General features: G+C 32.0%; 1 protein-coding gene across 5 annotated transcripts in view; it reads right to left on the bottom strand.

Annotated features, from left to right (window-relative positions):
* KANSL1L (KAT8 regulatory NSL complex subunit 1 like) overlaps nt 1–16,841 on the bottom strand; it is a 112,915-nt gene that overhangs the window by 92,876 nt on the left and 3,198 nt on the right. For 3 of the 5 annotated variants that reach the window (XM_032479966.1, XM_032479965.1, XM_032479962.1), the window contains exon 2: nt 3,414–4,530. In XM_032479966.1, coding sequence (XP_032335857.1) covers nt 3,414–4,501 — 1,088 coding nt within the window. In that variant the 5' untranslated portion in view covers nt 4,502–4,530. Of the gene's footprint in view, nt 1–3,413; nt 4,531–6,351; nt 6,402–10,116; nt 11,109–16,841 lie in introns of those variants that run through there. The other 2 variants (XM_032479964.1, XM_032479963.1) reach the window with 2 other exon arrangements.

Here is a 16,841-nt window from a genome sequence, read left to right as displayed (position 1 = left end):
GATTCTATTCATATTACAGTATAAGGACTGTATCTCAAACCTACAAAAAACATAGTCCTATTTTTCTTTCCAACTTAACTTTAAAAAAAAAGTCTAATGTCTAATGTAGTCTTTCAATCAAAAGTTCTTTTTAAAGTATATCAGCAATGTCATTATGAATTAATCTATTATTAAATATTTAAACATATATTTAAAATAACTAGTAATGGCTAACGTGAGTACTATTCAATTTCCTAAAACAATTACATTCCTTCACAGGTAAATTTCCTGATAGGAATGTAGGAGCTAAGGAATTTGTTTTTCTTATAGGACCTATAAACTAAAAAAAAAAAAAAAAGGCATTTGTAGTAATATAATCTAAGATTTCTAAGATAAATATAATACATTTTACTTATCAAAGTTAAAATGTTAAATATTAGAATAAAATAATTACTTTTAAATGTCCATATTTTGGCACATTTCACTCATTTATTCATTGAACACATATTCATGCTGACTCTAACATGTGTAAGATACATCTTTTGACCAGTTTGGTACTAGAGACCAAGAAAGAAAGGAGGGAAAAATCAAGTAAAGATAAATTATACAGTATGGAAGAGGAAAAGATAAACATATAGAGAAAATTTCACAGATCATCAATTCTAATTTTTATATCTTCACAACTACATATACAGATACAGAAAAATTCATTCATTCACTCAATGAATACCACACAACCACTAAAAAATAGACAGTGCTAGGGAGTGGATACACAATGACAGAAAAAAGAAGTATTTGCCTTTCAGTTGCTTAAAATTAAGTTGCACAGCAAAGGAAACTATCAAAAAACCAAAAGACTGCCTAATGAATGGAGAATGTATTTGTAAATTATATATTTGCTAAAGGGTTAATATCCAAAATATACAAATAACTCATACAATTCAACATCAAAAAGAAAAAAACTGATTAAAAAATGAGCAGAAGACCTGAATAGACATTTTTCCAAAGAAGACATACAGATAGCCAACATGAAAAGGTTCTCAACGTCACTAATCATCAGAGAACTGCAAATCAAACCTACATCATTAGAATGATTATCAAAAAGATAAGAAATAACAAGGATTACAGAGAAAAAGGACCCTTGTGCACCACTGGTGGGTATGTAAATGTGTGCAGCCACTATGGAAAACACTATGGAGGTTCCTTAAAACATTAAAAACAGAACTACCATGTGATCCAGCAGTCTGCTTCTGGGTATTCATCTGAAGAAAATGACAACACTAACTCCAAAAGATACATGCACCCCCATGTTCACTGCAGCATTATTTACAATAGCCAAGATGTAGAAGCAACCTAAATGTTCATCAATAGGTGAATGGAGAAAGATGGTTATATATACCCACATACACATACAATGGCATTCAGCCATAAAAAATGAAATTCTGCCACTTGCAACAATATGGCTTAATCTAGAGGGTAATATCTTAAGTGAAATAAGTCAGATAAAGAAAGACACACCATATGATCTCACTCATATGTGGAATCTAAAAAAACAAAACATAAATACAGTGAATAAACAGGTGGTTGCCAGAGGGGAGGGGTGTGGGGTGGTGGGGGAAAGAACAGGATTAAGAGGTACAAACCTCCAGTTATAAAATAAATAAGGCACGAAGATGTATACAGGATAAAGAATATGGTCATTAATACTGTAGTAACTTTGCATGGGGACAGATGGTTACTAGACTTACTTGATGTGAATGTCAAATCACTATGCAGTATATCTGAAACTAACATAATATTGCACATCAACTATATTTCAATGATTAAAAAACCCCAGTTCATTAGCTCTTCTCAACAACAAAAAAATAATTTACAACATTCACCTACTAAATTTTATTAAACTGAATTACTTCAAAAGCATTATAAATATAAAACCTGATAAATTTCTGGACTTCTTTCAGAACACATGTACTTAATAATGTGTAAGCATCAATGATAAGATGTTGACAAAGTTAGATGGTCCAAAAGAAAGAGCACAGATTTAAAGTTTCACACACATGGGCAAGAATCCTAACTCCATGACTTATTTGGCTTTTTAACCATAGGCAAGTCACTTAACCATGCTGAATCTTTTTCTTAAGTGAAATAAGGATAACAGGTACATTGAACAATATATAAAATGTAAAGTAAATAGCACAATGCCAGTCAGAAAAATATGTCCTCAATAATAACTATCAGCTCCCACATCAAACACATTTCAAATATAATGATAACAGAACACCAGAAGCCTGGAATGCTCACTTTGTTTTACATTTTATTCTTCACTATAAAGATTAATATACTGACCTTCTATTTATTAGTAAAAATTGTGTTCAGCATCTAATTTCACGATCCTCATTTATCTTTGAGAATTTGATAAAAATGATGAATTTCTCCCTTCCAAAATACCACATATGTATTTTGCATCAATTTGGGGGCATTAACAGGTTCTCTGAAAGCTAGATTTAAAACTATGTTCTATCTGGTTGTTTAAATACAATTAATTCAAACAAATAAAATTTAAAATTCAGGTCCTCCGTTGTACTGGCCACATTTCAAAAGCTCAATAGCCACATAAGCCTAGTGCCTAATGGATAACACAGATATAGAACATCTCCATCATCCCAGAAACTTCTACCAGAGCTGTTTTGGAGTATTAAAACAGTATTGTAGGTAAAACCATTTTTCTCTGTGTTTTTGTTTTGTTTTGCTTTATGAACTATCTAGATACCTCTCTTTGAAGCAGATTCCCAAGAGGGTAGAGACTGTGAATATTCTGCCCACAACTGAATCCCTAGGGCCCAGCACATAATAAGCATGCAATATGTATCTAATAGCTGACATTATCATTTTGTTTTGTTTATTTCAATCTAGCAAAAATTAACTAAGTTGGTAAAGACCAGAGTTCTAAGCTGTAAATACAAGAAGTATATAAACAGTTCAAAATTTCTGAAAGCAGCAGGTCAGCTTGTATGTACTATCAACTGATAAACTCCTGAACCCAATGGGGGCTCCCTATGCAGACTTTAAAAAAAAATCTTAGCTATACATATTGGCTAGATCGCTTAAGCAACATTTTAAGTCTTGTCCATAGCCTACTCTATTCAAGAACAGGAAAAATACTTACTTATAGCTAATTAGCTTTTATTATTCGTGTATAGACTTCTTCCTAGATAGAGCAGTTGAGTAACTTATTTTTAAACAGTATGTATATATTTATACACTGTAATTTTTAACAAATGAAGCATTTAAAAAATTCACCAAAGTATCATACCTTAAAGATTATGGCATTAAGATTTTAGAAAATCTATTTCTTTTCAACATATCTTGAAATTAAGACAAAATTACTGCTATATACAGAACAGTAAAAGGTCTAATAATAATTTTGCACTTACACTGCCACATTTTTTCTAATGGTATATTCATCCAAATCGTCATCAGAGCTGCTATCAGTTGCATCAGAATCCAGACCCTCTTCAACATGAGACAACAGCCCTGTAGCAGACAGTGCAAATCTTTGGATTTCTGCAGCTGTACACCGTGCAAAGCCATTTTTTGTATCATTCCACAATTTATTCTCTGAAGTCAATATGTTGACATCTGGCTTAATTTCAGTGCATTTAGATAAAGTGTTATCCAAAATTGTGGTAGGTTCATGAAAAATCTTCATTTTGGGGAGGTGATGTTTCATAGAAAATTTCATTTGCTGACCATAGTGCTTAACAACATGCTTTGCCAGGAGCATCTGCAAATGTTTCTGGGTTCTTCTAGCCTGGCTAAGTAAAATTTTCTGTTTGCTTACACAGTGGAGTAAACGAGCATTCACTTCCTCCTCCTTTTCAGCAGCTGAGGAACTAACAGGCACATTTGAGCAGCCACGCCCAATTTTGTTTTGAGTACAGTGCAGTAAACCCTTTTTAATCTCAGCATCACTAACTTTATCCAAAAGTGCTTTCTTTTGGTACCACTTACAGTTTTTCAGTTGTACTTTTTCTACATTAGTGTCTTTGGTTGTATTTGAATCCAAAATAATTTGTACATCTGTTGTGCACTGACTTGTAGTATCTGACAGAGGTTCCTTTTTGATGAATTCTTCAGAATGAGAATGACAGATTTTACTGAGCTGAATGTTGCTGCCATTACATAGTATGTTTTTCAATTTATTGCAGTTGGGTTCCCCTAATTTCTTTTGTTTATAATTTTCATTGTATTTACTTAATGTAGCATTAGATCTCATTAAAAGAACTGTCTGATAATGTTTTGAAGACTGAGGGGAGCCAAAATGTTTTAAATTCACAAAATTAGTGTTAAGAGTAGGTTCAGGAGTTGGAAATCCCAGCATCTGAGAGAAAGTGTCTCCCTTCAGCTTTTCATCTACAGTTCTTGGACTTTCCATGCATAGCATCTTGTCAGACTCCATGGTACTTGGTAAAGATGAAAAGCAGATACCCTTTGTTGCTGCCTCCCTTAGAGCTGGGGTCATGGCGAATCCTGCAGATAATTACTGGAAACCTAAAATAATGTAAAAATAAATGATCAAATATCAAGAAAAAACACTTTCGGTGTTTCCGATTAACAATTGAATGGAACAAAGCTCCTCCTTTATTTCCCAACTCCTAACATTATCTCTTCTCTTTTCTAGCTCATAAGGAATTCAGTAAGGACTAAACTACTCTTAACTCTGACTGTGGGCCTAATACCCAAAACCTTAATGAAAGTTGCACACTACCTAGCACATAAGTGTTAGACAAATACTTGTGAATGTAATTATACCTCAGGATTCCATTTTTTTTTTTTTTTTTACAATGTTTAGTGAGAGCCAAAAGAGAAAAATTCCAACCTGGAATCTGGAAATTATACTTGAAAATATGACTCAATCTCATACTTGCATCCAAAACTAAAAGTACTATTTTTATAAAATATGATAAATTGCTCAAAAATTTCATTTCTTAATTTAAACTTCACAATCTGAACACTATCAATAATTGAAATATATAAAATACTGTAAGATAATATAAGTGAACTGAACTACAAACAAAAAATTGTATAATTACACAAGTGTTAAAAAGTAATGTAGTAGTGAAAACTTGCCTAACCTGCAATGCATAAAATTTTTTTCTGAAAAAGCATCTGCAATCACTTTTTTCCTTTTCACAAATGAATAGTTATCAGTTATCATTATAGAAGCAGTCACCCCTGCCTGAAAAACAGTGTGGAATGTAACAGATGACACTAGAGATTAATCCCATAATTAAACAAATTTCATTGTATTTTATCAAAAGAAAAAGTATAAAGTCATATATTCTGACTCATAAAAAAAGTTCACCCAGTACCATTAAAAATTATGAAGACTGAATAGTTAGTAAAATAAATTTTATATCATTAACAATTACAAGTTTTTTGAAGACATTATGAAACTATGACACTCCATAATTTTTGCTTCAACCTACATGACAGTTAACAGTGATTTAAATGGCCACCCTCCCATACTGTATGTGCCCAGGTGCTAGTTATAACTCTACACCTTCATTCCTATTTAAATAAAATTTCTTCAAACAAAACCAAAAGCTAATTCTTTGCAAAGACTAACAAGAATGATCAAAATGGAAAAAAAGGCACAAAAATTTCTATACAATTAAAATAAAAATCTATACAGAGTTAAAAGCAAGTGATAGACTAGGAAAAGATATCTGCAATATACACAATAGGCAAAGGATTAACATCTTGAGTATACAAAGAAAGTATATAAAGGGATACAGCAGTAAGACATTTCAGAGATGATGACACCCAAATCATCATTAAACATATACTCAGTCTTACCAGTAAAGACAGAAATGTAGATTAATAAAGCAAGAGACCAGCTTTCTAACCACCAAACTGAACAGAATGTTTGTTTTAAGTCTGAAAATATCACTTATCATGAGAATGTGGATAAATAAGATTTCTCTCATCTATTTGCACTATAAATTGATTCTATCATTGGATAATAATGTGGAAAATGTGTTTGGCACAGGTGCACAAGAAGGCAATGTTTCTATTAGCAAAACATTCTTTCAAAGCAATCAAGATAGCTAACAGTAAGAGAACAGATATTAAAACATGATAGAATACAATAGAGCAGTTAAAGGATGATTTAGATCTGTATGTGTTAATATGGACAAATCTCAAAAACTAGTATAAAAGTAAAATAAAAAAAGAAATGGTGCAGAATATATATAGTATGGTATCATATGAATAAAACACACACACAAAATCATACCTTATGTAATGTGCATATACATATGTGTGTTTATGTGATTACAAGTATAAAAGATGAACCAAAAAAATACCCACCCAACTTGTCACAGTAGTTGCATCAGTATTTTATTACTTGGGGAAAAATACTAAATGGAAAAATGAACAAATGTTAATGGTTATCAATTCTGTTATAAAAATAGATGTTTGCTTTTTTAAAATATTTTACCATATAATATCTCCAAAAATGTAGAGATTTCCTATATAATTCTCTCTCCAAATTCTGTATGTCTCAAACTTTAAACACTTTTCCTTTATCCTAAATACAAAACAAATAGAAAAAAAAAAATAACTCATATCATTGGGTTTTCTTTTAAAAGTATATTTTACACTCTACTTTTACGAGAAACAGAAAAATAATTATATAAAACAAGCTAGCACAGGGGAATTTTTTTTTCAAGATTCAATCTCTCATTTGATCTACCCAACAACCTATAATTTCTAATCTATAAACATCTACAATAGTATTTAGATAACTAAATAGCTATCTAAGGGAAACTGCCCTAATCACAGTTCTGCCTGAGGTTGTCATATTCAAAAGATACTATACTGTATCCTCTCCCTATCCACCTGTTCCCTTTCAAAAATTTGAACAGGGCCCTAAGGATGTAATCAAAGCGGCTAGCAGCAGGGGCAGAAGGTGGACTATAAGACCCATACGGCAAAGAACTACTGACTTCAGCCAACAGACAGCAATTACCTAGTCTGCCAATAGCCACGTGAGTGATCTGAGGAGCAGATCCTTCCCCTGTCAAGCCTTCAGATGCCCCTAGCCCCAGTCAACACCTTGACTGCAGCCTTCTGAGATGCCTTGAGCCAGAGGCACCCAGCTAAGCCATGCCTAGATTCCTGATCCACAGAAACTATGAAATAAATGCTTTAAACCACTAAATTTTGGAGCTATACAGCAATAGACAATACACTTGGATATAAAGATTTTAGGGTTTTGGACTCTGGAAGGCCTAGCCATATCACAGTTCCAATTCTATGATTTCCATAAAGTTTTTCTGTATTCTGTTCTCAAGTGTATCCTTATAAAAAACCTAGTCTGAAAGTCTATTCTGCAACCAAAAGAAACTCATGAAAATAGCTATGTCTCCCACAATTAAAAAAGGTTACATTATATTCATATAGTTTTAGCTATATGAACATAAGTACATTTATTCCAATTTTTTAAATTACTTAAATATGTAATCATTGTGTAAAACAATGTTTACTGATAATACTAAACTCCACCACTTCAGACTACCCCCATATTATATAAACAACTACACTTATTACTAACATTTTTAAGGTCTACAAAGACTTGGATTTTTGTCTATTTTGTTAACTACTATATTGTCAACATGCAAAAAAATACCTGACATATAGCAGATAATCAATAAATATTTGGTGAAAAATAAGTGGTTGCCATTATACTCAGAATAAAATTCAAAGTTGTCCTTACCATGGCCTGCAAAGCTCTATATTATCAAGTCCCTGACTACTCTGACTTCTATAACCTTCTCCAGAAACACTGGCCTCTGTGCTATTCATGTAACACACTAAACAAGCCCTTGTTTCAGGGACTTTGTGCTTGCACTTCTCTCAGCCTGGGACAATTTTCCACAAATAAGATGGCTGGCTGCCTCACTTCATTCATGTTTCTGCTCCAGTCACCTCCTCAGAGAATCCTGCCTTGACTAATTATTTAAAATAGCTTTAGCCCCTCACTTCAGGATTCTCCATTCCCCTACACTCTTTTATTATTTCTTAGAACACTAACCACTATTTGATACTTTATTACATTCTAGGAAGGAATATAGTTTCAGGGTAGAACTCTATTTTGTTCAGTGTTCTAATCCCCAACACTTACAACAATGCCTGGCACACAAAAACTGTCAGATGTCTGTTCGCTGAATTGATTAACAAACAAACAAGTGAGTCATGATTTTTAAAGATATTCCAGGACTTAAGTAGTAAGGAGTAACAACACCTATTTCAATTATCATTTTTAAAATAAATGCTACAAACACAGCAATATATAAAAAGAATAGTATGTCACAACCAAGTGTGGCTTATGCCATGAATGCAAAGTGGGTTCAACATAAAAAAATCAGTCATTAGGGGGAGGGTATAACTCAGTGGTAGAGTGCTGCTTAGCATGCATGAGGTCTTGGGTTCAATCCCCAGTACCACCTCTAAAAATAAAGAATTAAATAAACCTAATTACCCCCCAGAAAACCTAAAAACTAAGTAAATAAACCTAAATTACCCCCCACAAAAAACGAAAAATTAAATAAGAATGTTTTAAATCAATCATTTAAATTCACTGTACCAAAAGACTAAAGAAAAAAAACAAAAAGCATTTGACAAAATCCAGTATCTGTTCATAATTAGTGAAAAAACTCAGCAAATTAGGAAAAGGAAGGAAATTGCTTAACTGATAAAGAGCATCTATACAAATGCCTAGCTATAACTTCATAATTAATGATGAAAGACTGAATGCTTTGAGTGTAAGACCGGGAACGAGGCAAGGTGTCTGTTCTCATCACTCCTATTCATCATCACATTGGAGGTTATAGCCAGTGGAATAGAAGAAGAAAAAATTTAAAAAGTCACACAAATCTGGAAAGTAAAAGTAAAACTGTGTTTATTCATACATGATATGATTTCCTATGTAGAAAATCCAAAAGGATCTATAAAAAAAGCTCTTAGATCTAATGAGTTTCCTAAGGTAGAAGATATAAGGTCAAGACACAAAACTCATTTATATTTCCAGATACTGGAAATGAAAAAAACAGACAAAAAATTTTTAAACAATATTAATTCCAGTAGCTTAAAAACATGAAATACTTGGGTATAAATCTAACAAAATATGTGCAGGATCTACAACCAGGGGAAAAAAATAAAACACCAATGAAAAACTCAAGTAAGATAAATGGACTGATACAGTTTTCATGCATTAGTGAATATTGTTACGAAGTTAATCTATGGATTCAACACAATCCCAATGACTTTTGCTAACATCAATAAGCTGATTCAAAAATTTATATGGAAAGGGAAAGGAACGAGAATAGCTAAAACAAGAAAAGGAACAAAGCTGATGGACTCATCCTATTTACAGTAGTCAAAATAAGTGTGGATTGGCAAAAGAATGGACACATAAATCAATGGGAAAAAAACAGAAAGCTCTGAAATAGACCCACACATACATGGTCAATTGATTTCTGACAAAGATATAATATCAATTCAATGTAAAAAGACTTAGTTTTTTTAAACAAATGGTTCTGGAACAGTAAGACACCCATATGCAAAAACCCTAAGCCCCAAACAATATAAAAAAATGTCGAATCTATCAGAATGGATCATAGACCTAAACGTAAAACTTAAAACCATGAAATTTCCTTAAACAAACAAACAAGCAAACAAAAAAAAACAGAAGAAAATCTTTTTAATATTGGGTTGAGCAAAGACTTTTTAGCTATGACACAAAAGATACTGATAAGAGAAAAAAACTGATAAATTGGACTTCTTCAAAATTAAAATAAATATTAAATAAACATTTTAAAATTATTTCATACATATGATGAAGATAATATGTTCAAGAATTAGTGGAAATCAAGATGTGGATACTCCTGAAAGTCACTGAGTTTATCATTCAGGTCAACTCTGAATAACAGTTTCAACCATTACACAGTTTTAAACTATAACTATTTTCAATCGTGTCTTACTTAATTTTTATACATAATGGACAACTGGTTAGAGGCAGAATGCATACAGAATACTGATGGAGAGTATAAAATAATAATTCTGCAAATTTACCTCAAGATATCTCTGTTAGCTCCATAAAATGTACTCCATCCACATGATCAAAATTATTTTATAGCATCTAAAGGTGTCTCCAGTATTTCAGAAGCCAATTTAAAAAATAGTGAAGATAGTGAAAAAGAAATAAAAAATTAAAAACAAGATAGTGAGAATAACTACTAGTAAGACCATCTGATTTTCATCTGGGTATAAATCTATCCATATCACAGCACGTTACTTACAGAGCAGTGCTTGAGAATGGCAGCTGAAAACCTATTTCATCTTTTAAAAACAAACTTTTTCCAAAAATTACGGAAATTAACCAGTTGACTTTTAAAACCAGAAAATGAAGAAATAGCCATAAATGTAGTTTTGTCCATTTTTGGTAGAAGCTAGATTTTAACCTCCATTTAAGATATATTTGATCTGAGATCAAACATTCAACAATTCAGTTACCAGATATTTATGGAAAAATGCGTAAGAGACACTATTCTAGGTACTAGAGAGATGGCAATGAGCATGAAAAATAAGGTTTCTATTCTCTCAGAGCTTACATTCTAGCAAATGGTAGATAGAGAATACACAAATAAGGAAATAAGAACATATGAAGTAAATAAGGGTTCCACAGTGTTTTTATAAAAATTAAACAAAGTGGAGTAATAAGAGCACAACTACATTGCGGGAGGAGCCCATTTAGATTTGTAGATGATGGAAGGCTTCTGTGTTGGTAACATCTGCTCTGAGACTTGAAATGACATTAATAAACTAACCAAGATATGGGGTAAGAGCTTTCCAAGAAAAAAAGACCACTAATAGAAAGCTTTAAAGCAGGAATAAAGTTGGCGTGTTTGTGGAACAAAAATTACAAACATGTCTAGAACATAATGAGTCAGAGAGAGTAACAGAAAATAAGATCAGAGAGGTAAATAGGGTCCAAACCATGAATATTTTATGTTAAGTCAAAGGAAAGCCACCGAAGATATCTGAATGAGGGGGGAAACATAATCTGATTTATATATACACATATATATATATATATATATATATATATATATATATATACACACACACATACATACATATATATATATATACACACACACATACATATATATATTTTTTTTAATTATTCTGGTTGTTCTGTAGAGTAAAAATTTGTATTACAGAAATAATGGAAACAGCTTTCAAGAACACAAGCAGCGAGACCAACAAGGAAGCTACTGAAGTAATCTAAATGAGAGAGAGTACTGGTGGCTTGGGCTAGTAAGATAGGAGAAATGAAAATGTATGAATCTAGGCTATGTTTTAAGGTAGAGTTAACAAAACTTGTGACAGCCAAGATTTTGTGGGGCTTAACGTAAAGAAAGCAATCAAGAACAACTCCTAGATTTTTGGCTTGAGCAACTGACTGGTCAGTGGTGCTATTTTCTGAAATGAAGCAGACATGGGAAGACAGAAGATTGAAGAAGAAAAATAAAAAGTTCGGTTGGGACTTACTGACTTTGAAGTGCCTATTAGCCAGCCAACTGAGGCAGGTGGATGAATAAGTCTAGAGTTCAAGCAAGAAGTCACAGTTTGAAATACTATTTTTGGAGTCACCGGCATATAAATAGTATATAAAGCAAAAGGACTAGAAAAGTTTATCAAGGGAGAGGGTATAGGCAAAGAAAAAAAGGAGCCTAGGGGGTTCTCTCACATTTATATGAACAAAGGAGGAGCAACTACAAACGAGGAAGAGCCCTAAAAGAAGACTTAAAAATTTTTGTCTAGTCAGTGAGATGGAAATTCCAGAGTGTATGAAATTGAGATTCCAAAGTGTTTAAAAATATACTAAAAAGACATGGGCAGCTCCATCAAATGCTACAGTGAGGTCAAATAAAATGAAGATAAAGAAGTGACAGATGATGTATTACTTCTTAAGAAATCTGTTGAAAAGTCTTGCTTTTCCTTAGTTAAAAGTAAATTAAAGAAATACACAAATCCAACCTATACCAAATCCTAGCCTTCTGTGTAAGGGAAGGGAAATACCTAACCCTAGCCCCATCTAGCCTACCACTCCCACCTAAGAGGTGGAAATTCTGTGAAGCATTTGTGAAATTCACAGCCCAGGGACATAGGCTCCATAAAAGACAACCTAATCATCAGACTACAGAATACTGCTCCTGTCCCCCACATCTTACTAAAGACCTATTTACTGAGGTTCTTTTTACCAAATACATCATGTCCCATCTTTCAACAAGAAATTACAAAGCACTAAAAGGCAAAAAACAGTTTAAAGAGACACAGCAAGCATGAGAACCAGACTTAGATATGGCAGGAAGGCTGAAATGATCGGACTGTGACTTTAAAAGAACTTAAATAACAAATTATGATTAATTTCCTAAAAGCTCTAATGGGAAAAGTAGGCAACATGCAATAACACATGCATCATGTAAGCAGAGGAATGGAAATAGATGGAAATTCTAAGAAAGAATCAAGAAGAAATGCTAGAGACCAGTAACACTGTAACAGAAATGAGAATGCCTCTGATGGGCTCACTAGTAGACTAGACATGACTGAGGAAAGAATCTCTGAGCTTGAGGATATGTCAATACAAACTTTCCAAAGTGAAAAACAAAGAAGAAAAAGACTGAAAAAATCTAGGAACAGAACATTCCAGAACTACCAAAGATGTTAACATACGTGTAATGGGAATACTGAAGGTGAAGAGAGACAAAATATTTGAAGCAATAATGACTGAGAATTCCTCCAAATTAACGTCAGACATCAAATCACAGATCCAGCAGAAAATTCAGAGAACACAAAGCAAGATAAATGCCAAAAGTAAATTAAATAGCATACGTTATTCAACAAATGAGGTACTGTATTAAAATTACATTACATGAAATACATATAATAATCAATAGCATGCTTACAACAAATAATAGTTCATTAAAAACTTTTTACTAAAATTTATTTATCACATATTTTCCCCACTAGAATGAAAGCTGCATGAAGGCAGGATTTGAATGCTTTCAATCACTGCCGTATTCTAAAATAACACAGTAAGCCCTTAATAAATATTTCTTCAATAAATATACAAAATAATAAAATCATTTAACATTTTTCAGGAAAAAAGGTCATAAGATATCTTATTGTGAAAGGAATCTTAAGGCTAGGAAATATTAGTATAGAACATTGCTGTCCAATATGAGCTATCTAACTTTTAAATTTGCTAATAGACATGTTTTAAAAAGTAAAAAGAAATATATGAAATTATTTTTAATTTCACTGTACCCATTATATACAAAATACTAGGACTCCCACCTGTAATCAAAATAAAAATATCTTGATGAGATATATTCTTTTTTATGTGTGCTGAAGTCTCAAAATCCAGTGTTTACATTTAGTGCAAACTCAGTTTGGACTAGTCACATTTCAAGTGCTCAACAGCCACATGTGATTAAGAATTACTGTACTGGACAGTACAAAGTATAAAGTATACGGTACCCCTAAGTAAACAGGAATCAACCATTAACTAAAATATTTCAGTTCCAAGTTCTTAGCCAAATATATTGTTTAGTATTTTTAAGCACCAATAATATTTTAGGTAATACAAAAAGAATATGGAAAACACAAATCCTCAAAGAGTTTTCCAAAAAGCATCTTGATCTTCTTATGAATACTCAGTTTCTAATTATTCTGGTTTCTAATTATTCCATTTTCAATTATGCACATATTGGGTGGAAAAAAAGTATTTGGATATTACCTAAATCTAAGAAATTTCTTTCTAGTTGCTAAAATATTGTGTTCTATTAACTCTCAGCACCACCATCATCTTTGATGATTATTTATTTTATATACCCAAGATACTTAAGCAAAATAGGTTCCTTCTCTAAAAAGAATTTAGTCTAATGATATACAACTTCAAAGAATCTGGAACAGATAAAACTGAGAAAAAAACTAAACAAATTCACTTAACCATAACATACAGAAACTAAAAGAGTAAGCTAACATGATTTAAGGAGCAAGACTGCAAGCAACTGTATCAGTATCTTCTCAAAGAAAGCAGATTATTTTGATTATCTGTCAAGAGGCAGTACTTCTAGATAATCTAAAAATCAATTGTATTTCCTGGACATGGATTTCACCTTTATGCAACAGAGTTTTCAACTTACATACCATTTAAGCAAAAGTAAATAAACAATAATAATTCTTTAGCATATCCGCAGCCCAGAAATTTTGGGGGTGGCACAACACACACACACACACACACACACACTCCATTGTAAAACTGTTACAGATAATCCACCAACTAAATAACCTTATAGGGGAAAGTCCAGATCTCAATATATATGCATTTTTCTTGTAAGTCTCATAAGAACTACCAAGAGTGCGGAAATCTGAGTAAGACAAGTCAAAGTTTATGTCTTCAAATTATAAACATTTAAAAACTACAAAAAATCAAAACATTTTTTCTTATTGGTTATATTAAATTTCATTATTATAAATAAAATCAAATTAATTCAGAAAAATGTGAGGATTGTAAAGTTAAGCCTATACTATAAATTCTAATTTTTGGTCTACAATTTAATCCAAAGAACATTCATTGTGAATTAAGGAAGAAATTAGTTGTTCTGATACTATATTACTACAAATAAAAAGACTTGTCTTGTTGTCTCCAAAATACTTCCATACTTCCATTAGTGACTTAATCTTTATTTTTAAGGTTTATAAATCATATATGTTCATGAATTTAGCATTAATTAAATGCAATCTGATCCCTTGGACATCATGTCACTATCATGTTATTTCTCAAAAGCTGCATGTACATAGTGAAATAATGATGACGTCAATAACTACTGAGTTTGAGTTGATCCCTACGCTTAGTAACCAGGTCTTTACAATTACTATACAGGTCATATATGCCAAATCATTTTGGTATATGATCTAAAGAAAATCAAAAGTTTTCTAATCTACTCCATCTTCAGAGTTGAAACAATCTAGACAATCTAAGAACCACCCTTCCTCCTGAGAACAAACATTAAAAGTTAGAAACCAAATCTGATTTTCCATCCCCTAAAATAAACTACTCCAGATTTTGACTGACTTATATTCTAGCATGCATATGTATATTCCGTATAGTCCATGGAAAATATCATATCCATATTTGTCTCTAAACATTAAATTTACTCTTTCCATTGAAATCTGGATAATCCCAGTTCTCTTCAAAGCAGTAACACAAACTAGGAATAAAAGTATCATAAAGAAGGCAGATTCATCCTTAAGTTAAAAGAGGGTGAAGACTACCAACAGCATTTTGAGAGAAGGGAAAACCCTGAAGCAGACATAAATTATTTCCACACTTACAACTTAAATGTGTTTCAGATAACTGATCCATTTAGTAACAGAGAAAGAGAAGGAAAAAAAGACAAGTTATTTTAGCAAAATTTGAGAAGCTCTTTCAAACATAACTGAACTATAAGGGGGCTAAAAGTTTCTAATTTATAACTCACAAAGTTAAATTAAATCAATCAACAAATTAAATAAATATATGTAATGAGAAAGAGTTTATATTGGTATAATTTTATTCCTCAAAAATATAGGAATTAATGGAAGATATGAATACAAAATACACTGCTGTGTTTTCAAGATTTCTTGATGCCACAAATAGGCATTCTCAATTTACAGCAGAAAACACTGCAGTAATTGGCATGACCAAGGTTCAGTTAGCTCAGTATGTTGTACTCAGTAATGTTTACAGCCAGAACTTCTTCCACTTTGAGAACTATGCCTAAAAAGGAATTCTCTTTGAAGACTAAAGGAATTTAATTAAAGATAAAGCCACTTGGGTGGCCACATAACACATCAAACAGATCATACTTCAAACTTCAAGCAGAATTATAACTATTCAGTTATAAATGCATGACTCATAGGAATATAAATGAAGTCATTTTTTCTCTGTGTACATCAACTTAGATCCAGAAATTTACATTTAAAAGTGCACTATCACGTTTGCTCAGTCTATACATTTTGGCTCCAATTTAATTTCATGTAGCTAAACTCTGATTAATGATCTACTACCAAGTTAAAAAAAATTTAATTGCTTTAAACAATATGCGAATTCTTGGTCTTACAGGATTGGAAATAAACAATAAATTAAAAGTTCATTAGAAATATTAACAAAGCCTCAACATTATAAATGAATGCACTTTCTCCCAATTCTGCAATACTTGAGAGTTGTCATATCCATACAGAAATAAAGTGTTTCTAAAAACCTAAAAATATCATCAAGCATTAAAAACTTTCATTATGAATTGTCTTCAGATTTTCATTACAGACTATCTACAGGCAAGTACATTACCATTTTTATCACTATTTGCTGGTTGTTTACTTATCTCATATGGAATAAGGAGCACAGTTCAGTGAAACCTCTTCAGGACATTAAAACGGAAAAAAACAGAAATCTTTTGGAAATGAATATACCTTCCTTGCCTTTTTATATCAAACATACTGAAAGTTACACAAAATTGTACTGATGACTCAGGGTCATCATTATCTACAGTATTCCATGTCAGTACTCTAATGCAGTAAGGACTTTAAGGATAGAGATATAATAGATATGTTTTAAAGTCAGTAAACTGGTTGCTAATTCCCTTTTAGCTGTCACTTCAGTTGCAAGCAGTCTCGTACCCTGCTGTCTCCTACACACAATTCTAAACCTGAAAAAAACAGCTTTCTGCCTCCTTCAACAACTAATA

This window comes from Camelus ferus, chromosome 5, assembly GCF_009834535.1.
Source record: "Camelus ferus isolate YT-003-E chromosome 5, BCGSAC_Cfer_1.0, whole genome shotgun sequence".
NCBI classification, from domain to species: domain Eukaryota; kingdom Metazoa; phylum Chordata; class Mammalia; order Artiodactyla; family Camelidae; genus Camelus; species Camelus ferus.
This window is presented reverse-complemented; position numbering and strand designations above follow the sequence as displayed.